This window comes from Salmo salar, chromosome 13 (genome assembly GCF_965601325.2).
Source record: "Salmo salar chromosome 13, fSalSal1, whole genome shotgun sequence".
Taxonomy (NCBI): domain Eukaryota; kingdom Metazoa; phylum Chordata; class Actinopteri; order Salmoniformes; family Salmonidae; genus Salmo; species Salmo salar.
This window is the reverse complement of record NC_138303.1, coordinates 7,512,510-7,535,000: the sequence shown is the minus strand read 5'-3', so window position 1 is coordinate 7,535,000 and position 22,491 is coordinate 7,512,510. Positions and strand designations below refer to the sequence as shown.

Sequence of the window (22,491 nt, the reverse complement as noted above, 5' to 3'; positions counted from 1 at the left end):
AGAGAGAGAGAGAGAGAGAGAGAGAGGGAGAGAGAGGGAGAGAGGAGAGAGAGCGAGAGAGAGAGAGAGGAGAAGAGAGAGAGAGAGAGAGAGAGAGAGAGAGAGAGAGAGAGAGAGAGAGAGAGAGAGACAGAGAGAGAGAGGGAGGGACGGAGAGAGAGAAGAGAGAGAGAGAGAGAGAGAGAGAGAGAGAGAGAGAGAGAGGGAGGGACGGAGAGAGAGAGAGAGAGAGAGAGAGAGAGAGGGAGAGAGAGAGAGGAGAGAGGGAGGGAGGGACGGAGAGAGGAGAGAAGTACTGTGTTGCTATGGGATAGAAACTAACATAGCCATCTGCCTAAACATCATCTCAAAGCACAGCTGATTATCTCAGTCTGGGTCCCAGTCATAACCAACCAACTTGCATAAAACACCATTTAAACATGAGCAGTAAAGGAGGGGCGTAGCACTAGATGGAATATTCAACGGTACCATTCTGCTCTAGTAGCTAATACTGCATTTTACTGTAATGAATGGAATTTACTGTATTCCTACTGGGATGCATGGAATTTACTGTATTCCTACTGGGATGCATGGAATTTACTGTATTCCTACTGGGATGAATGGAATTTACTGTATTCCTACTAGGATTAATGGAATTTACTGTATTCCTACTGGGATGAATGGAATTTACTGTATTCCTACTGGGATGCATGGAATGTACTGTATTCCTACTGTAACACATGGATTTTACTGTATTCCTAGTGGGATGAATGGATTTTACTGTATTCCTAGTGGGATGCATGGATTTTACTGTATTCCTAGTGGGATGCATGGAATTTACTGTATTCCTACTGGGGTGCATGGAATTTACTGTATTCCTACTGTAACACATGGATTTTACTGTATTCCTAGTGGGATGAATGGAATTGACTGTATTCCTAGTGGGATGAATGGAATTTACTGTATTCCTACTCCACCCTCGACAACTACTATGATTATTATTATTTGACCATGCTGGTCATTTATGAACATTTGAACATCTTGGCCATGTTCTGTTATAATCTCCACCCGGCACAGCCAGAAGAGGACTGGCCACCCCTCATAGCCTGGTTCCTCTCTAGGTTTCGTCCTAGGTTTTGGCCTTTCTAGCGAGTTTTTTTCCTAGCCACCGTGCTTCTACACCTGCGTTGCTTGCTGTTTGGGGTTTTAGGCTGGGTTTCTGTACAGCACTTTGAGATATCAGCTGATGTAAGAAGGACTATATAAATAAATTTGATTTGATTTGATCTGTAACACATGGAATTTACTGTATCCCTACTGTAACACATGGATTTACTGTATTCCTACTGTAACACATGGATTTTACTGTATTCCTAGTGGGATGCATGGACTTTACATGTTCAACACAGTTCTTATCGCTTAGACTGAGGAAAGAAAAGTATTGGTCAACGGTTTGATTTATTTCACTGTGAGAGATATATAATGAGACTGTCTAGATGTTCTGTAAATCTATACCCCAAAATCGATGTACAAAACCAAGAGAGAACACAACGGAACAAGCAAATGAATAAAATACAGTTGTACCAAAAATAAAAAATAAAACGTGCATATTGTTACAACAGAGGAGGAATTGGTGTTTGGCAGAATTATTGTTTATAGTTGATTTATTTACTCAACTCAACATCTGAACATTAGAATAGTTTCATACATAACGTTACAAAATATTTGTCAATATATTTGTTCATAGTGATATCTATACAGCACAGACATTCTCTCAGAGATCTAATCTTACTATTGTCAACGTTGTAAATCCATTTTTAAATAGATTCATTTTTTTAATAATAATATTTTCCATATGGTACTATGTTCAACTTTATATTCACGTACTCTCTTTTTTACACCACAATAACTAACATCTAATCTCTCCTCTTCCCTGTTCCCTTCCTTCTTTATGTTTAGGTAACTCTTCCCTGTTCCCTTCCTTCTTTATGTTTAGGTAACTCTCCTCTTCCCTGTTCCCTTCCTTCTTTATGTTTAGGTAACTCTTCCCTGTTCCCTTCCTTCTTTATGTTTAGGTAACTCTCCTCTTCCCTGTTCTCTTCCTTCTTTATGTTTAGGTAACTCTTCCCTGTTCCCTTCCTTCTTTATGTTTAGGTAACTCTCCTCTTCCCTGTTCTCTTCCTTCTTTATGTTTAGGTAACTCTCCTCTTCCCTGTTCCCTTCCTTCTTTATGTTTAGGTAACTCTCCTCTTCCCTGTTCCCTTCCTTCTTTATGTTTAGGTAACTCTCCTCTTCCCTGTTCCCTTCCTTCTTTATGTTTAGGTAACTCTCCTCTTCCCTGTTCCCTTCCTTCTTTATGTTTAGGTAACTCTCCTCTTCCCTGTTCCCTTCCTTCTTTATGTTTAGGTAACTCTCCTCTTCCCTGTTCCCTTCCTTCTTTATGTTTAGGTAACTCTCCTCTTCCCTGTTCTCTTCCTTCTTTATGTTTAGGTAACTCTTCCCTGTTCCCTTCCTTCTTTATGTTTAGGTAACTCTCCTCTTCCCTGTTCTCTTCCTTCTTTATGTTTAGGTAACTCTCCTCTTCCCTGTTCCCTTCCTTCTTTATGTTTAGGTAACTCTCCTCTTCCCTGTTCTCTTCCTTCTTTATGTTTAGGTAACTCTCCTCTTCCCTGTTCCCTTCCTTCTTTATGTTTAGGTAACTCTCCTCTTCCCTGTTCCCTTCCTTCTTTATGTTTAGGTAACTCTCCTCTTCCCTGTTCCCTTCCTTCTTTATGTTTAGGTAACTCTCCTCTTCCCTGTTCCCTTCCTTCTTTATGTTTAGGTAACTCTCCTCTTCCCTGTTCCCTTCCTTCTTTATGTTTAGGTAACTCTCCTCTTCCCTGTTCCCTTCCTTCTTTATGTTTAGGTAACTCTCCTCTTCCCTGTTCCCTTCCTTCTTTATGTTTAGGTAACTCTCCTCTTCCCTGTTCCCTTCCTTCTTTATGTTTAGGTAACTCTCCTCTTCCCTGTTCTCTTCCTTCTTTATGTTTAGGTAACTCTCCTCTTCCCTGTTCCCTTCCTTCTTTATGTTTAGGTAACTCTTCCCTGTTCCCTTCCTTCTTTATGTTTAGGTAACTCTCCTCTTCCCTGTTCCCTTCCTTCTTTATGTTTAGGTAACTCTTCCCTGTTCCCTTCCTTCTTTATGTTTAGGTAACTCTCCTCTTCCCTGTTCTCTTCCTTCTTTATGTTTAGGTAACTCTTCCCTGTTCCCTTCCTTCTTTATGTTTAGGTAACTCTCCTCTTCCCTGTTCTCTTCCTTCTTTATGTTTAGGTAACTCTTCCCTGTTCCCTTCCTTCTTTATGTTTAGGTAACTCTCCTCTTCCCTGTTCCCTTCCTTCTTTATGTTTAGGTAACTCTCCTCTTCCCTGTTCCCTTCCTTCTTTATGTTTAGGTAACTCTCCTCTTCCCTGTTCCCTTCCTTCTTTATGTTTAGGTAACTCTCCTCTTCCCTGTTCTCTTCCTTCTTTATGTTTAGGTAACTCTTCCCTGTTCCCTTCCTTCTTTATGTTTAGGTAACTCTCCTCTTCCCTGTTCTCTTCCTTCTTTATGTTTAGGTAACTCTCCTCTTCCCTGTTCCCTTCCTTCTTTATGTTTAGGTAACTCTCCTCTTCCCTGTTCCCTTCCTTCTTTATGTTTAGGTAACTCTTCCCTGTTCCCTTCCTTCTTTATGTTTAGGTAACTCTCCTCTTCCCTGTTCTCTTCCTTCTTTATGTTTAGGTAACTCTTCCCTGTTCCCTTCCTTCTTTATGTTTAGGTAACTCTCCTCTTCCCTGTTCTCTTCCTTCTTTATGTTTAGGTAACTCTCCTCTTCCCTGTTCCCTTCCTTCTTTATGTTTAGGTAACTCTCCTCTTCCCTGTTCCCTTCCTTCTTTATGTTTAGGTAACTCTCCTCTTCCCTGTTCCCTTCCTTCTTTATGTTTAGGTAACTCTCCTCTTCCCTGTTCCCTTCCTTCTTTATGTTTAGGTAACTCTTCCCTGTTCCCTTCCTTCTTTATGTTTAGGTAACTCTCCTCTTCCCTGTTCTCTTCCTTCTTTATGTTTAGGTAACTCTCCTCTTCCCTGTTCCCTTCCTTCTTTATGTTTAGGTAACTCTCCTCTTCCCTGTTCCCTTCCTTCTTTATGTTTAGGTAACTCTCCTCTTCCCTGTTCCCTTCCTTCTTTATGTTTAGGTAACTCTCCTCTTCCCTGTTCCCTTCCTTCTTTATGTTTAGGTAACTCTCCTCTTCCCTGTTCCCTTCCTTCTTTATGTTTAGGTAACTCTCCTCTTCTCTGTTCCCTTCCTTCTTTATGTTTAGGTAACTCTCCTCTTCCCTGTTCCCTTCCTTCTTTATGTTTAGGTAACTCTCCTCTTCCCTGTTCCCTTCCTTCTTTATGTTTAGGTAACTCTCCTCTTCCCTGTTCTCTTCCTTCTTTATGTTTAGGTAACTCTTCCCTGTTCCCTTCCTTCTTTATGTTTAGGTAACTCTCCTCTTCCCTGTTCTCTTCCTTCTTTATGTTTAGGTAACTCTCCTCTTCCCTGTTCCCTTCCTTCTTTATGTTTAGGTAACTCTCCTCTTCCCTGTTCCCTTCCTTCTTTATGTTTAGGTAACTCTCCTCTTCCCTGTTCCCTTCCTTCTTTATGTTTAGGTAACTCTCCTCTTCCCTGTTCCCTTCCTTCTTTATGTTTAGGTAACTCTCCTCTTCCCTGTTCCCTTCCTTCTTTATGTTTAGGTAACTCTTCCCTGTTCCCTTCCTTCTTTATGTTTAGGTAACTCTCCTCTTCCCTGTTCTCTTCCTTCTTTATGTTTAGGTAACTCTCCTCTTCCCTGTTCCCTTCCTTCTTTATGTTTAGGTAACTCTCCTCTTCCCTGTTCCCTTCCTTCTTTATGTTTAGGTAACTCTCCTCTTCCCTGTTCCCTTCCTTCTTTATGTTTAGGTAACTCTCCTCTTCCCTGTTCCCTTCCTTCTTTATGTTTAGGTAACTCTCCTCTTCCCTGTTCCCTTCCTTCTTTATGTTTAGGTAACTCTCCTCTTCCCTGTTCCCTTCCTTCTTTATGTTTAGGTAACTCTCCTCTTCTCTGTTCCCTTCCTTCTTTATGTTTAGGTAACTCTCCTCTTCCCTGTTCTCTTCCTTCTTTATGTTTAGGTAACTCTCCTCTTCCCTGTTCCCTTCCTTCTTTATGTTTAGGTAACTCTCCTCTTCCCTGTTCCCTTCCTTCTTTATGTTTAGGTAACTCTCCTCTTCCCTGTTCCCTTCCTTCTTTATGTTTAGGTAACTCTCCTCTTCTCTGTTCCCTTCCTTCTTTATGTTTAGGTAACTCTCCTCTTCCCTGTTCCCTTCCTTCTTTATGTTTAGGTAACTCTCCTCTTCCCTGTTCCCTTCCTTCTTTATGTTTAGGTAACTCTCCTCTTCTCTGTTCCCTTCCTTCTTTATGTTTAGGTAACTCTCCTCTTCCCTGTTCCCTTCCTTCTTTATGTTTAGGTAACTCTCCTCTTCCCTGTTCCCTTCCTTCTTTATGTTTAGGTAACTCTTCCCTGTTCCCTTCCTTCTTTATGTTTAGGTAACTCTCCTCTTCCCTGTTCCCTTCCTTCTTTATGTTTAGGTAACTCTCCTCTTCCCTGTTCCCTTCCTTCTTTATGTTTAGGTAACTCTCCTCTTCCCTGTTCCCTTCCTTCTTTATGTTTAGGTAACTCTCCTCTTCCTGTTCCCTTCCTTCTTTATGTTTAGGTAACTCTTCCCTGTTCCCTTCCTCTTTATGTTTAGGTAACTCTCCTCTTCCCTGTTCTCTTCCTTCTTTATGTTTAGGTAACTCTCCTCTTCCCTGTTCCCTTCCTTCTTTATGTTTAGGTAACTCTCCTCCCATCCCCCATTTACTCAGCACACAGGATAGATGCGCAAACAGACACACAGGAAGGAGTGTGGCATTGTGGGTACTGTAGTTTCCAGGCACCACACTCCCCCGTCACTCTGCTGACTCTCTGTGGAGAGAAAAAGAAGACATGAAACATTAAGAGAGAGGGGTGTTTTAAATCTAACCCTACGAGGTCCGGTGTGTACTGTTCTACCTGAGAACTAATTGCATCCACCGTTTGTCCCAGGTCTAAATCAGTGCCTGATTACAGGGGAACAATGGGAGGGAAAGGTTAAAATGGTTAAACCCCTATTCATTGGCTTTATTTTCATGTGATATTCATTCTTGATAGTGAAAGCTTTATTGGTTAGGACAAAAAAAAGAATACCACTTTAAGGTAGCCAAACTACAGTTGAAACATCTTGGTAGTCTTTTTCCTGTGGTGGCTTTCATAGTGCCAGCACAATGTTATGACATGACTGATTTTACACCTGTCATTGCAGGATAAATCCTTCGCTTGGTCTGCCACCAGACTTAGATGAAGCAGAAGATGGGGAACATTTCAGGGGGATTCCAGTGTGTTTATTATTTTATTTTAAAAAAATGTCCATAAATGTTAACTACCACCAGTTTTTTTTGAGGTCCAGATTGTGAATTTGAGGGCATTAAGACTTAAAGGAGATAAGATGTAGTCTTCCCTGTGGCTCAGTTGGTAGAGCATGGTGTTTTTAACGCAAGTATGGTGTGTGCAACACTGGGTTGTGGGTTCAATTCCCACGGGGGGGCAGTACAAAAAAAAAAAAATGCATGAAATGTATGCATTCACTACTGTGAGTCGCTCTGGATAAGAGCGTCTGCTAAATGACTAAAATGTAAGCTAGCCGTACCGCCACCGAAGCCTGATTTTTATCATCCATTTGCTCCTGAGTGAGTGGAACTAAACACGTGGAGGAGGTAGTAAACAAAAATAAAAAATGGAGAATCCTATTTGGGTTCACGTACAGTATATATTTATTATGCGATAATAAACTCATTCTGTGTGAGTTTAATTGCTAAAGCTTTAAATGAAAACCCAATAAACTGAGTTTAAAGAATAAATCAATATATATATATATATATATATATATATATATATATAACACTGCTCAAAAAAATAAAGGGAACACTAAAATAACACATCCTAGATCTGAATGAATGAAATAATCTTATTAAATACTTTTTTCTTTACATAGTTGAATGTGCTGACAACAAAATCACACAAAAATAATCAATGGAAATCCAATTTATCAACCCATGGAGGTCTGGATTTGGAGTCACACTCAAAACTAAAGTGGAAAACCACACTACAGGCTGATCCAACTTTGATGTAATGTCCTTAAAACAAGTCAAAATGAGGCTCAGTAGTGTGTGTGGCCTCCACGTGCCTGTATGACCTCCCTACAATGCCTGGGCATGCTCCTGATGAGGTGGCGGATGGTCTCCTGAGGGATCTCCTCCCAGACCTGGACTAAAGCATCCGCCAACTCCTGGACAGTCTGTGGTGCAACGTGGCGTTGGTGGATGGAGCGAGACATGATGTCCCAGATGTGCTCAATTGGATTCAGGTCTGGGGAACAGGCGGGCCAGTCCATAGCATCAATGCCTTCCTCTTGCAGGAACTGCTGACACACTCCAGCCACATGAGGTCTAGCATTGTCTTGCATTATGAGGAACCCAGGGCCAACCGCACCAGCATATGGTCTCACAAGGGGTCTGAGGATCTCATCTCGGTACCTAATGGCAGTCAGGCTACCTCTGGCGAGCACATGGAGGGCTGTGCGGCCCCCCAAAGAAATGCCACCCCACACCATGACTGACCCACCGCCAAACCGGTCATGCTGGAGGATGTTGCAGGCAGCAGAACGTTCTCCACGGCGTCTCCAGACTGTCACGGCTGTCACATGTGCTCAGTGTGAACCTGCTTTCATCTGTGAAGAGCACAGGGCGCCAGTGGCGAATTTGCCAATTTTGGTGTTCTCTGGCAAATGCCAAACGTCCTGCACGGTGTTGGGATGTAAGCACAACCCCCACCTGTGGACATCAGGCCCTCATACCACCCTCATGGAGTCTGTTTCTGACCGTTTGAGCAGACACATGCATATTTGTAGCCTGCTGGAGGTCATTTTGCAGGGCTCTGGCAGTGCTCCTCCTGCTCCTCCTTGCACAAAGGCAGAGGTAGCGGTCCTGCTGCTGGGTTGTTGCCCTCCTACGGCCTCCTCCACGTCTCCTGATGTACAGGCCTGTCTCCTGGTAGTGCCTCCATGATCTGGACACTACACTGACAGACACAGCAAACCTTCTTGCCACAGCTCGCATTGATGTGCCATCCTGGATGAGCTGCACTACCTGAGCCACTTGTGTGGGTTGTAGACTCCGTCTCATGCTACCACTAGAGTGAAAGCACCGCCAGCATTCAAAAGTGACCAAAACATTAGCCAGGAAGCATAGGAACTGAGAAGTGGTCTGTGGTTACCACCTGCAGAACCACTCCTTTATTGGGGGTGTCTTGCTAATTGCCTATAATTTCCACCTGTTGTCTATTCCATTTGCACAACAGCATGTGAAATTTATTGTCAATCAGTGTTGCTTCCTAAGTGGACAGTTTGATTTCACAGAAGTGTGATTGACTTGGAGTTACATTGTGTTGTTTAAGTGTTCCCTTTATTTTTTTGAGCAGTATATATATATATATATGAATATATAATAATATAATATATAAAATAAATATAAAATATTCTTCATAACATCTCATAATAACACCTCATAATATCAGTAAGGCTGTCTAATAAAATATATTAAAGTAAAATAACAATAATAATAAAACAACCATGTAAAAACAATATCATAATGTGACTCGCCAGCCGCCAGCCGCCTCCACACTTCCTCTTTCCTTCTCCCCCTCACATCTGATTGGCGAAGGAGGTGGGCGTGTGTCCATACTCTCCGCCCTCCTGGTTGTAGCCCTGCTGTTGGTGCTGGTTGTATTCTGGCTGTAAGTCCCCCTGGGAACTGGCGTAAGGGTCCTGCTCGTACCCCGCCTGCTGGCCGTACGAGTCTGGGGCGGGCTGCTTCTCCTGGGGAGGAGGGGCGCGCATGAAGGGGGCGATGATGCCCGTCTCCTTAAAGACGAACCACAGGTTTCCTCCCCACAAGACCAGGTTCATGAAGCCAAAACACTGGGAGGAGAGAGAAGAGGGAGCCAGAGAGAGAGAGAGAGGCAGAGAGAGAGAGAGGCAGAGAGAGAGAGGCAGAGAGAGAAAGAGAGGCAGAGAGAGAGAGGCAGAGAGAGAGAGGCAGAGAGAGAGAAAGAGAGGCAGAGAGAGAGAGGCAGAGAGAGAGAGACAGCGAGAGAGAGAGGCAGAGACAGAGAGAGGCAGAGAGAGAGAGAGGCAGAGAGAGAGGAGAGAGAGAGGCAGAGAGAGAGAGGCAGAGAGAGAGAGGCAGAGAGAGAGAGGCAGAGGCAGAGAGAGGCAGAGAGAGAAAGAGAGAGGCAGAGAGAGAGAGAGGCAGAGAGAGAGAGGCAGAGAGAGAGAGGCAGAGACAGAGAGAGAGAGGCAGAGACAGAGAGAGGCAGAGAGAGTGAGAGAGAGATAGGGAGAGAGACAGAAAGAGAGAGGCAGAGAGAGAAAGAGAGAGAGAGAGAGAGAGAGAGAGAGAGAGAGAGAGAGAGGCAGAGAGAGACAGAGAGAGGGAGAGAGAGGGAGAGAGAGAGAGAGAAAGAGAGAGAGAGAGAGGGAGAGAAAGAGAGAGCGAGGGGGGGTCAGTTATATTACTATTAGATATAGAATACTAGATATATAAGACTAGATATAGAAGACTAGATATATAAGACTAGATATAGAAGACTAGATATAGAAGACTAGATATAGAAGACTAGATATAGAAGACTAGATATAGAAGACTAGATATAGAAGACTAGATATAGAAGACTAGATATATAAGACTAGATATAGAAGACTAGATATAGAAGACTAGATATAGAATACTAGATATAGAAGACTAGATATAGAAGACTATATATATATAAGACTAGATATAGAATACTAGATATAGAATACTAGATATAGAAGACTAGATATAGAAGACTAGATATAGAAGACTAGATATATAAGACTAGATATAGAAGACTAGATATAGAAGACTAGATATAGAAGACTAGATATAGAATACTAGATATAGAAGACTAGATATAGAAGACTATATATATATATAAGACTAGATATAGAAGACTAGATATAGAAGACTATATATATATATATAAGACTAGATATAGAAGACTAGATATAGAAGACTAGATATGTGCGCAACTTTCACTGGGGACGGGGGGGACATTCTGAAATTGCACTTCTGTCCCCCCAATTTTATCATTGGAATGCAATACAAAACGAGGCAACGGGGTGCTTTAGGATCATGCGGATGTCTCTGAGCATTCGGGGAAGCTGTTTGGAGTGTTTATCCGGCTGGATAAAAATAATAATAAAAATAAGTTAAGTCCCCCCCCCACTTCTAAAACCAAAGTTGCGACCCTGGGTCTAGATACTGGATGGGAAGGAGAGGAAGTGAGGAGAGGAAGGGAGGAGAGGAAGGGAGGAGAGGAAGGGAGGGAGAGAGGAAGGGAGGAGAGGAAGGGGGAGAGGAAGGGAGGGGAGGAGAGGCAAGGACAAGGGGAGATCTCTCATGACATTAACAAGGATCCAAGGAGATCTCTCATGACATTAACAAGGATCCAGGGAGATCTCTCATGACATTAACAAGGATCCAGGGAGATCTCTCATGACATTAACAAGGCTCCAGAGAAATCTCTCATGACAATAACAAGGATCCAGGGAGATCTCTCATGACATTAACAAGGATCCAGAGAGATCTCTCATGACATTAACAAGGATCCAGAGAGATCTCTCATGACAATAATAAGGATCCAGGAAGATCTCTCATGACATTAACAAGGCTCCAGAGAAATCTCTCATGACATTAACAAGGATCCAGGGAGATCAAAAATATGTGGCAGAAGTCAACAGTCTCACATGAGAGGGTAATTATTAAAAACAATTATATTGCAGATAAATCATATCTCTGTTACAATGAATGTAATGTAAGATCTCTGTTACAATGAATGCCTATGGAAACGTACTGCTATGACAGAGTGATCGACCGCCGGAACTATTAATAAATAGACAATATTACTGTAATGCAACCGAACACAGCAGAGACACTGTAAGATCACCGCTACAATAAACTGTTATAGTAAACCAAAAGCAGACACTCACGACGGAGGTGTTGAGCCCAGACATGACGGGGTCGTGAACCTCACGACAGAGGTTCCCTTCCTCATCGCAGGCTGAGATCAGATCCACCACCTTCTCAGGGTCCGTGGACGCCTTGACATCCGACAGGCCTTTGGCCCACGCAGCAGAGCTGACCAACCACATGAAGGTGAACACACACGTCACGCCAAAATCCTGCCGACGGAAGGTAGAAACACACACAGGAAACGGGGAATGATAGATCAAACGCATAGAATGACATATAGAACACCCTGACCAAGATGGCCAAGGTTATCCTTCTAGAGCTATGCAGGTCTATGACATCAGACCCTCTATAGAACACCCTGACCAAGATGGCCAAGGTTATCCTTCTAGAGCTATGCAGGTCTATGAAATCAGACCCTCTATAGAACACCCTGACCAAGATGGCCACCGTTATCTTTCTAGAGCTATGCAGGTCTATGACATCAGACCCTCTATAGAACACCCTGACCAAGATGGCCACCGTTATCCTTCTAGAGCTATGCAGGTCTATGACATCAGACCCTCTATAGAACACCCTGACCAAGATGGCCACCGTTATCTTTCTAGAGCTATGCAGGTCTATGACATCAGACCCTCTATAGAACACCCTGACCAAGATGGCCACCGTTATCCTTCTAGAGCTATGCAGGTCTATGACATCAGACCCTCTATAGAACACCCTGATCAAGATGGCCACCGTTATCCTTCTAGAGCTATGCAGGTCTATGTCATCAGACCCTCTAGTGAATTACAACACACAGGAAGACCGGGAAGGGGTCAAATGATAAAATGATGTTAACTGTTAAGATAGACAGCAGAAGGTCACGGTCTTTTCAGCAGGCATGTGTTTAAGATGGAAAAAGGGGCACCCACCGGCGTACCCCCGGCCCATCGAAATTCATAACCTACTAACTACCTCTACTTGGAATGATCATAGGCCTATTTATTTTTAACTATATAGCGGTTAGCTAAGGTCTATACTACCTGTGTTGCTGCTGCCCTGACACATACAGTGGGGAGAACAAGTATTTGATACACTGCCGATTTTGCAGGTTTTCCTACTTACAAAGCATGTAGAGAACTGTCATTTTTATCATAGGTACACTTCAACTGTGAGAGATGGAATCTAAAACAAAAATCCAGAAAATCACATTGTATGATTTTTAAGTAATTAATTTGCATTTTATTGCATGACATAAGTATTTGATCACCTACCAACCAGTAAGAATTCCGGCTCTCACAGACCTGTTAGGTTTTCTTTAAGAAGCCCTCCTGTTCTCCACTCATTACCTGTATTAACTGCACCTGTTTGAACTCGTTACCTGTATAAAAGACACCTGTCCACACACTCAATCAAACAGACTCCAACCTCTCCACAATGGTCAAGACCAGCGAGCTGTGTAAGGACATCAGGGATAAAATTGTAGACCTGCATAAGGCTGGGATGGGCTACAGGACAATAGGCAAGCAGCTTGGTGAGAAGGCAACAACTGTTGGCGCAATTATTAGAAAATGGAAGAAGTTCAAGATGACGGTCAATCACCTTCGGTCTGGGGCTCCATGCAAGATCTCACCTCGTGGGGCATCAATGATCATGAGGAAGGTGAGGGATCAGCCCAGAACTACATGGCAGGACCTGGTCAATGACCTGAAGAGAGCTGGGACCACAGTCTCAAAGAAAACCATTAGTAACACACTACGCCGTCATGGATTAAAATCCTGCAGCGCACGCAAGGTCCCCCTGCTCAAGCCAGCGCATGTCCAGGCCCATCTGAAGTTTTCCAATGACCATCTGGATGATCCAGAGGAGGAATGGGAGAAGGTCATGTGGTCTGATGAGACAAAAATAGAGCTTTTTGGTCTAAACTCCACTCGCCGTGTTTGGAGGAAGAAGAAGGATGAGTACAACCCCAAGAACCCCATCCCAACCGTGAAGCATGGAGGTGGAAACATCATTCTTTGGGGATGCTTTTCTGCAAAGGGGACAGGACGACTGCACCGTATTGAGGGGAGGATGGATGGGGCCATGTATCGCGAGATCTTGGCCAACAACCTCCTTCCCTCAGTAAGAGCATTGAAGATGGGTCGTGGCTGGGTCTTCCAGCATGACAACGACCCGAAACACACAGGCAGGGCATCTAAGGAGTGGCTCCATAAGAAGCATCTCAAGGTCCTGGAGTGGCCTAGCCAGTCTCCAGACCTGAACCCAATAGAAAATCTTTGGAGGGAGCTGAAAGTCCGTATTGCCCAGTGACAGCCCCGAAACCTGAAGGATCTGGAGAAGGTCTGTATGGAGGAGTGAGCCAAAATCCCTGCTGCAGTGTGTGCGAACCTGGTCAAGAACTACAGGAAATGTATGATCTCTGTAATTGCAAACAAAGGTTTCTGTACCAAATATTAAGTTCTGCTTTTCTGATGTATCAAATACTTATGTCATACAATAAAATGCAAATTAATTACTTAAAAATCATACAATGTGATTCTCTGGATTTTTGTTTTAGATTCCGTCTCTCATAGTTGAAGTGTACCTATGATAAAAATTGCAGACCTCTACATGCTTTGTAAGTAGGAAAACCTGCAAAATCGGCAGTGTATCAAATACTTGTTCTCCCCACTGTATGTACAACTATTGACTGAAGAAGGGATTGAGTTGAGTCTGCTGGGCGTATCAGCCTCCGTACAGGGCAGACAAACAGGCAAAACTGGGCGTGTAAACTCTGTACAGGGCAGACAAACAGGCAAAACTGGGCGTGTGAACTCCGTACAGGGCAGACAAACAGGCAAAACTGGGAGTGTGAACTCCGTACAGGGCAGACAAACAGGCAAAACTGGGCGTGTGAACTCCGTACAGGGCAGACAAACAGGCAAAACTGGGCGTGTGAACTCCGTACAGGGCAGACAAACAGGCAAAACTGGGCATGTAAACTCGGTACAGGGCAGACAAACAGGCAAAACTGGGCGTGTGAACTCTGTACAAGGCAGACAAACAGGCAAAACTGGGCGTGTGAACTCCGTACAGGGCAGACAAACAGGCAAAACTGGGCGTGTAAACTCCGTACAGGGCAGACAAACAGGCAAAACTGGGCGTGTAAACTCTGTACAGGGCAGATCAGACTGTTGATTGTGGAATGTTGTCCCACTCCTCTTCAATGGTTGTGTGAAATTGCTGGATATTGGCGGGAACTGGAACACCCTGTGCTACACATCAACCCAGGGCATCCCAAACATGCTCAATGGGTGACATGTCTGGTGAGTATGCAGGACATGGAAGAACTGGGACATTTTCAGCATCTAGAAATTGTGTCCAGATCCTTGCGACATGGGGCCATGCATTATTATGCTGAAACATGATCCGATGGCGGCGGATGAATGGCACGACAATGGGGCCTCAGGATCTCGTCACGGTATCTCTGTGTATTAAAAATTGTCATCGATAAAATGCAATTGTGTGAATTGTCCGTAGCTTATGCCTGTCCATACCACAGGAGGCTGAGAATGGCTCATAATAATATCCGGAACGGAGTAAATGGAACGGCACCTGGAAACCATGTGTTTGATGTATTTGATACCATTCCACCTATTCCGTACCAGTCATTAACACGAGCTTGTTCTCCCCAATCAAGATGCCACTAACCTCCTGTGTCCCATATCACAATACCCCATACCTACCTACCCATACCATACCCATACATACCCCACCACGGGGCTCTCTGTTCACAACGTTGACAAAGGCAAACCGCTCACCCGCACAACACCATACACGCTGTCTGCCATCTGCCCGGTACTGTTGAAGAGCACACTTCTCCAGCGTGCCAGTGGCCATCGAAGGTGAACATTTGCCCACTGAATTTGGTTACAACGCAGAGCTGCGGTCAGGTCACGACCCTGGTGAGGACGACGAGCATCCAGATGAACATCCCTGTGACTGTTTCTGGAAAGTTTCTGCAGAAATTCTTCGGTTGTGAAACCCACAGTTTCATCAGCTGTCCGGGAAGCTGGTTTCAGACGATCCGCAGGTGAAGAAGTCGGATGTGGAGGTCCTGGGCCAAATTCTCTAAACTGACATTGGAGGCGGCTTATGGTAGAGAAATTAACATGAAATTCTCTGGCAACAGCTCTGGTGGACATTCCTGCAACGAACATGCCAATTACACGCTCCCTCAAAACTTGAGACATCTGTGGCATTGTGTTGTGTGACAAAACTGCACATTTTACATTGGCCTATTATTGTCCCCAGCACAAGGTTTACCTGTGTAATGATCATGCTGTTTAATCAGCTTCTTGATATGCCACACCTGTCAGGTGGATGGATTATCTTGGCAAAGGAGAAATGCTCACTAACAGGGATGTAAACAAATTTGTGCACAACATTTTAGAGAAATAAGCTTTTTTTTGTGCCTATGGAACATTTCTGGAATATTTTATTTCAGCTCATGAAACATTGGACCAACACTATTGCGTTTATATATATTTTTTTCAGTATATATTTAAAAAAAAAATGCATACCACCACCCAAAAAGGGCACCTGGTGAGTACAGGTTGATATCTGTTCACATGCGTGTACACACACTATTCCCTTGGGGAACCCTCCCCCCACTCACGATGAGTGGTCCCTTGTTGTTCTCCCGGTACTTCTCCAGGGCGAAGACGTAGACGCTGAGGGCAGCCATGGAGTAGAGGAAGGCAAACACACCGATGGTGACGAAGAACTCTGCCGAGGAAGAGTAGTCACCAACCAGGAAGAGACGCTCGGGGGGGCCCCCCTTGCAGGTCGGGGCGTCAAAGTATTCTTGGTGAAGCCTGAAGAAAAAGAGGAGCAGGTGGGTAGTCACGGACCTTGTGATATTGAATAGTGTAGTGGAGGAAGTTCCATTAACCATACTCACGTGATGAATAAACTTTGCCTTGGAGCTAAAGACTTATGTTAGCTCCTTGAGTCTATAACTCAGCAGGCCATAACAGTCTTGGTCCTGGTCAAAAGAGAGAACAGAAAGAGACTTTTGACTAACCTGAAAGGATACTCGAATTCCACCTCTATACTCAGGTCGCTCTCGGTCCTGTTTTTACATTCCACACTCATCTTGAACATCCCGGAGTAACTCCCACATGTTGAGAATGCGAAGATGGCAAAGATCTGCAGGAAAGGAGAGAATAGAGAAGAAGAGGAGAGGATGAGGGAAGAAAAGAGATGAGATGAGATGAGATGAGATGAGAGGAGAGGAGAGGAGAGGAGGTGGGAAGAGAACAGAGAAGAAGAGGATATGAGAGGAGGGAAGAGAAGAGATAAGAGAATAGAGAAGAAGAGGAGAGGAGAGGAGAGGAGAGGAGGAGGGAGAGGAGAGGAGAGGAGAGGAGGTGGGAAGAGAACAGAGAAGAAGAGGATATGAGAGGAGGGAAGAGAAGAGAGAAGAAGAGGAGAGGAGGGGGGAAGAGAAGAAAAACACAGGGCCAGGAGAATAAATAACGACAGTATAATTTCAACACTCAGAGACACTAAGGGACTGATATGTGCAGTGTGAAAGCCAAGTTAACACTCTCCAAGGTCAACACACTAGTAAATTCATTTGAAAGTTATGGTTGATTAATTGACAATAAATCTCACAAACATGGGCTCAACAACACCACACAACACAAAACAACAGACCTTCAAGAGTTGAAATACTACAACTGTCCCTTTATCTTTGACCCTAACCTAAACTCAGCAAAAAAAGAAACATCCTCTCACTGCCAACTGTTTATTTTCAGCAAATTTAACATGTGTACATATTTGTATGAACATAAGATTCAACAACTGAGACATAAACTGAACAAATTCCACAGACATGTGACTAACAGAAATGGAATAATGTGTCCCTAAACAAAGGGGGGGGGGGATCAAAATCAAAAGTAACAGTCAGTTTCTGGTGTGGCCACCAGCTGCATTAAGTACTGCAGTGCATCTCCTCCTCATGGACTGCACCAGATTTGCCAGTTCTTGCTGTAAGATGATACCCCATTCTTCCACCAAGGCACCTGCAAGTTCCCAGACATTTCTGGGGGGAATGGCCCTAGCCCTCACCCTCCGATCCAACAGGTCCCAGACGTGCTCAATTGGATTGAGATCTGGGCTCTTCGCTGGCCATGGCAGAACACTGACATTCCTGTCTTGCAGGAAATCACACACAGAACGAGTAGTATGGCTGGTGGCATTGTCATGCTGGAGGGTCATGTCAGGATGAGCCTGCAGGGAGGGTACCACATGAGGGAGGAGGATGTCTTCCCTGTAACACACAGCTTTGAGACTATCTGCAATGACAACAAGCTCAGTCCGATGTTGCTGTGACACACCGCCCCAGACCATGACGGACCCTCCACCTCCAAATCGATCCCGCTCCAGAGTACAGACCTCGGTGTAACGTACAATCCAAGATGGCGTAGCAGTGCAGACGTGTTTTGTCGTTGTCCCGTGTAAATATAGTTTTTTGTTGTTGTATATTTTACAATATTTTTCAATCTCTTTTCCATTTTTAAATTAAATATACCTTCCGGCAACCCACCTCACCCAACGTGATACGGCTCTGCTATTTTTAGACCTTATAGCTAGAACCTCCATCAGAAACTAGCCACCAGATGCTAAGCAGCTAATTAGCTACTAGCTATTTAGTCAATGCTAGCCACTGCTAGCGGCCTTTACCTTTAGCTCAGACACCAGCCGCTTTTAGCCTGGATAATACCCGCCAGTCTGCACAGTGCGATATCAACCCTGAGCATACCGGACTGCTTTTCTCCACTACATCACCAGATTCCTGCCGTAAACTCTGGACCATTACTCCATATCATCGCAACTAGCTAGCTGCCACCAAGTGGCCCAGCCCCGAAGCTAGCATTGAGCCAGTCCCATCCCGGCCTGCTCAGTGGACCCTACGATCACTCGGCTACACAGCTGATGCCTCCCGGACTCTTCACTAACACGACTAGAAGCCACGACACCACCAGATTCCTGCCGTAAGCTCTGGGCCTTGCATCGGATCATCGCAGCTAGCTGGCTGCTACCGAGTGGCTATAGTGGCTAATGCCCTTGTCCCGAAGCTAGCACCAGTTAGCCTTGAGCCAGGCACATCTCCCGGCTAGCAAACAAAATTAGTCCAGTTACAATACCTCTTCTGCCAATTAGCCTGGACCCTTTGTCGACACGGAGCACCGCCAATCCATCACGACTAGTCTGCCAACGTAACTCCGTCCGATGTGTCCTCAACTGGCTTTTGTCGGACGTCGTGAAGAAGCTTCTGCTAGCCCCGGCCTGCTAACTTTATGAACGCTGTGTCCCCCGCTTGCTAGCGTAGTAACGACTACCTAACAGCTTCCCTGTTTCATCTATTGCTGTTCACTGGACCCTATGATAACTTGGCTACATAGCTGATGCCTGCTGGACTGTCCATTAATCACGGTACTCCACTTTGTTTATTTTGTTTATCTGTCGGCCCCAGCCTCAAACTCAGGCCCTGTATGTAGTTAACTGACCCTCTCTGCCCATTCATCGCCATTTTACCTGTTGTTGTTGTCTTCGCTGATTAGCTATTGTTGTCTTACCCATTATTGTCTTAGCTAGCTCTCCCAATCAACACCTGTGATTGCTTTATGCCTCGCTTTATGTCTCTCTCTAATGTCAATATGCCTTGTATACTGTTGTTTAGGATAGTTATCATTGTTTTAGTTTACTGCGGAGCCCCTAGTCCCACTCAACATGCCTCAGATACCTCTTTTATCCCACCCTCCACACATGCGGTGACCTCACCCAGCATAACTACTGCCTCCAGAGATGCAACCTCTCTTATCGTCACTCAATGCCTAGGTTTACCTCCACTGTACCCGCACCCCCACCATACCCCTGTCTGTACATGATGCCCTGAATCTATCCTACCACACCCAGAAATCTGCTCCTTTTATTCTCTGCCCCCAACGCACTAGACTTTCCAGGTCTATGCCCAAACAGTTCGAGCTTCTAATTTTAAAAATGAATCTCTCCACAAATAAGTCTCTCACTGTTGCCGTCTGTTATAGACCCCCCTCTGCTCCCAGCTGTGCTCTGGACACCATATGTGAATTGATTGCCCCCCATCTATCTTCAGAGTTCGTTCAGTTAGGTGACCTAAACTGGGATAACCGGCCATCCTACAATCTAAGGTAGATGCCCTCAATCTCACACAAATTATCAAGGAACCCACCAGGTACAACCCTAAGTCCGTAAACATGGGCACACTCATAGACATTATCCTGACCAACTTGCCCTCCAAATATACATCTGTTGTTTTCAATCAGGATTTCAGCGATCACTGCCTCATTGCCTGCATCCGTTATGGGTCCGTGGTCAAACGACCACCCCTCATCACTGTCAAACGCTCCCTAAAACACTTCTGTGAGAGGGCCTTTCTAATCGACCTGGCCCGGGTATCCTGAAAGGATATTGACCTCATCCCGTCAGTACAGGATGCCTGGTTGTTTTTTAAAAGTAATTTCCTCACCGTCTTAAAAAAGCATGCCCTTTCAAAAAATGTAGAACTAAGAACCGATATAGCCCTTGGTTCACTCCAGACCTGACTGCCCTTGACCAGTACAAAAACATCCTGTGGCGGACTGCAATAGCATCGAATAGTGCCCGCAATATGCAACTTTTCAGGGAAGTCAGGAACCAATACATACAGTCAGATAGGAAAGCAAGGCTAGCTTTTTCAAACAGAAAAATGCATCCTGCAGCACTAATAACAAAACGTTTTGGGACACTGTAAAGTCCATGGAGTATAAGAGCACCTCCTCCCAGCTGCCCACTGCACTGAGGCTAGGAAACAATGTCACCACTGATAAATCCACGATAATCGAGAATTTCAATAAGCATTTCTCTATGGCTGGCCATGCTTTGCTCCTGGCTACCCCAACCCCGGCCAACAGCTCCGCACCCCCTGCAGCTACTTGCCCAAGCCTCCCCAGCTTCTCCTTCACCCAAATCCAGATCGCAGATGTTCTGAAACAGCTGCAAAACCTGGACCCGTACATATCAGCTGGGCTAGACAATCTGGACCCTCTCTTTCTAAAATGATCTGCTGCCATTGTTGCAACCCCTATTACTAGTCTGTTCAACCTCTCTTTCGTATCGTCCGAGATTCCTAAAGATTGGAAAGCTGCCGCGGTCATCCCCCTCTTCAAAGGGGGTGACACTTTAGACCCAAACTGTTATAGACCTATATCCATCCTGCCCTGTCTTTCTAAAGTCTTCGAAAGCCAAGTTAACAAACAGATCACCGACCATTTCGAATCACACCGTACATTCTCTTCTGTGCAATCTGGTTTCCGAGCTGGTCACGGGTGCACCTCAGCCACGCTCAAGGTACTAAACGATATCATAACCGCCATCAATAAAAGACAATGCTGTGCAGCCGTCTTCATCGACCTGGCCAAGGCTTTTGACTCTTGTCAATCACCTTATTCTTATTGGCAGACTCAACAGCCTTGGTTTCTCAAATGACTGCCTCGCGTGGTTCACCAACTACTTCTCAGATAGAGTTCAGGGTGTCAAATCGGAGGGCCTGTTGTCCGGACCTCTGGCAGTCTCTATGGGGATACAACAGAGTTCAATTCTCGGGCCGAATCTTTTTTCTGTATATATCAATGATGTCACTCTTCCTGCGGGTGATTCCTTGATCCACCTCTACGCAGACGACACCATTCTGTACACATCTGGCCCTTCTTTGGACACTGTGTTAACTAACCTCCAAACGAGCTTCAATGCCATACAACTCTCCTTCCGTGGCCTCCAACTGCTCTTAAACGCTAGTAAAACTAAATGCATGCTATTCAACCGATCGCTGCCCGCATCCACCTGCCCGACTAGCATCACTACTTTGGAAGGTTCTGACTTTGAATATGTGGACAACTACAAATACCTAGGTGTCTGGCTAGACTGTAAACTCTCCTTCCAGACTCATATTAAGCATCTCCAATCCAAAATTAAATCTAGAATCGGCGTCCTATTTCGCAACAAAGCCTCCTTCACTCACGTTGCCAAACATAGCCTCGTAAAACTGACTATCCTACCGATCCTCGACTTTGGCGATGTCATTTAGAAAATAGCCTCCAACACTCTACTCAGCAAACTGGATGCAGTCTATCACAGTGCCATCCATTTTGTCACCAAAGCCCCATATACCACCCACCACTGCGACCTGTATGCTCTCGTAGGCTGGCCCTCACTACGTATTCGTCGCCAGACCCACTAGCTCCAGGTCATCTATAAGTCTTTGCTAGGTAAAGCTCCGCCTTATCTCAGCTCACTGGTCACTATAACAACACCCACCCGTAGCACGTGTTCCAGCAGGTATATTGCGCTGGTCATCCCCAAAGCCAACACCTAATTTGGCCGCCTTCACTCCAGTGTTAATTTGCTAAATTGTAATTACTTCGCTACTATGGCCTATTTATTGCCTTACCTCCTTACTCCATTTGCACACACTGTATATATATTTTTCGATTGTGTTATTGACTGTACTTTTGTTTATCCCATGTGTAACTCTGTGTTGTTGTTTTTTGTCGCACTGCTTTGCTTTATCTTGGCCAGGTCGCAGTTGTAAATGAAAACTTGTTCTCAACTGGTCTACCCGGTTAAATAAAGATTAAATAAATAAAAAATAAAAAATCCTTTGACGATAAACGTGAATCTGACCATCACCCCTGGTGAGACAAAACCGAGACTCGTCAGTGAAGAGCACTTTTGCCAGTCCTGTCTGGTCCAGTGATGGTGGATTTGTGCCAATAGGCAATGTTGTTGCCGGTGATGTCTGGTGAGGACCTGCCTTACAACAGGCCTACAAGCCCTCAGTCCAGCCTCTCTCAGCCTATTGCGGACAGTCTGAGCACTGATGGAGGGATTGTGCATTCCTGGTGTTGTTGTTGCCATCCTGTACCTGTCCCGCAGGTGTGTTGTTTGGATGTACAGATCCTGTGCAGGTTTTGTTACACATGGTCTGCCACTGCGAGGATGATCAGCTGTCCACCCTGTCTCCCTGTAGCGCTGTCTTAGGCGTCTCACATTGCAATTTATTGCCCTGGCCACGTCTGCAGTCCTCATGCCTCCTTGCAGCATGCCTAAGGCATGCTCATGCAGATGAGCAGGGACCCTGGGCATCTTTCTTTTGGTGTTTTTCAGAGTCAGTAGAAAGGCCTCTTTGTCCTTAGTTTTCATAACTGTGACCTTAATTGCCTACCGTCTGTAAGCTGTTAGTGTCTTAACGACCGTTCCACAGGTGTATGTTCATTAATTGTTGATGGTTCATTGAACAGGCAT

General features: G+C 44.7%; 2 protein-coding genes across 5 annotated transcripts in view; both read right to left on the bottom strand.

Moving 5' to 3' along the window:
- Positions 1–1,625: 1,625 nt before the first annotated feature.
- Positions 1,626–6,767, bottom strand: LOC145859990 (uncharacterized). Its single transcript, XM_082959679.1, has 4 exons — positions 6,738–6,767; positions 5,934–5,977; positions 4,441–5,547; positions 1,626–4,104 (listed from the first exon to the last, which is right to left on the bottom strand). Exons 1-4 carry the CDS (start codon positions 6,765–6,767, stop codon positions 4,101–4,103), a joined length of 1,185 nt encoding a protein of 394 aa, XP_082815805.1. The 3' UTR covers positions 1,626–4,100.
- Positions 1,626–22,491, bottom strand: part of LOC106596008 (synaptophysin) — a 49,006-nt gene continuing 28,140 nt past the window's right edge. For 3 of the 4 annotated variants that reach the window (XM_082959785.1, XM_045692836.2, XM_045692835.2), the window contains 5 exons: positions 16,187–16,311; positions 15,779–15,977; positions 11,157–11,348; positions 8,748–9,065; positions 1,626–5,977 (listed from right to left, as the gene is read on the bottom strand). In XM_082959785.1, the coding sequence (XP_082815911.1) occupies positions 8,790–9,065; positions 11,157–11,348; positions 15,779–15,977; positions 16,187–16,311 (792 nt within the window). In that variant the 3' untranslated portion in view covers positions 1,626–5,977; positions 8,748–8,789. Of the gene's footprint in view, positions 5,978–8,536; positions 9,066–11,156; positions 11,349–15,778; positions 15,978–16,186; positions 16,312–22,491 lie in introns of those variants that run through there. The other variant, XM_082959786.1, reaches the window with a different exon arrangement.

What these genes read in the sequence shown, in the direction of transcription:
- LOC145859990 (XM_082959679.1), bottom strand. Translation starts at nt 6,767, where the DNA reads ATGGATGATAAAAATCAGGCTTCGGTGGCG. An exon ending in AAAATCAGGCTTCGGTGGCG is followed by an intron (nt 5,978 to 6,737) that starts GTACGGCTAGCT and finishes TTCTCTCCACAG; the next exon opens with AGAGTCAGCAGAGTGACGGG. An exon ending in TGTGGTGCCTGGAAACTACA is followed by an intron (nt 5,548 to 5,933) that starts GTACCCACAATG and finishes CTAAACATAAAG; the next exon opens with AAGGAAGGGAACAGGGAAGA.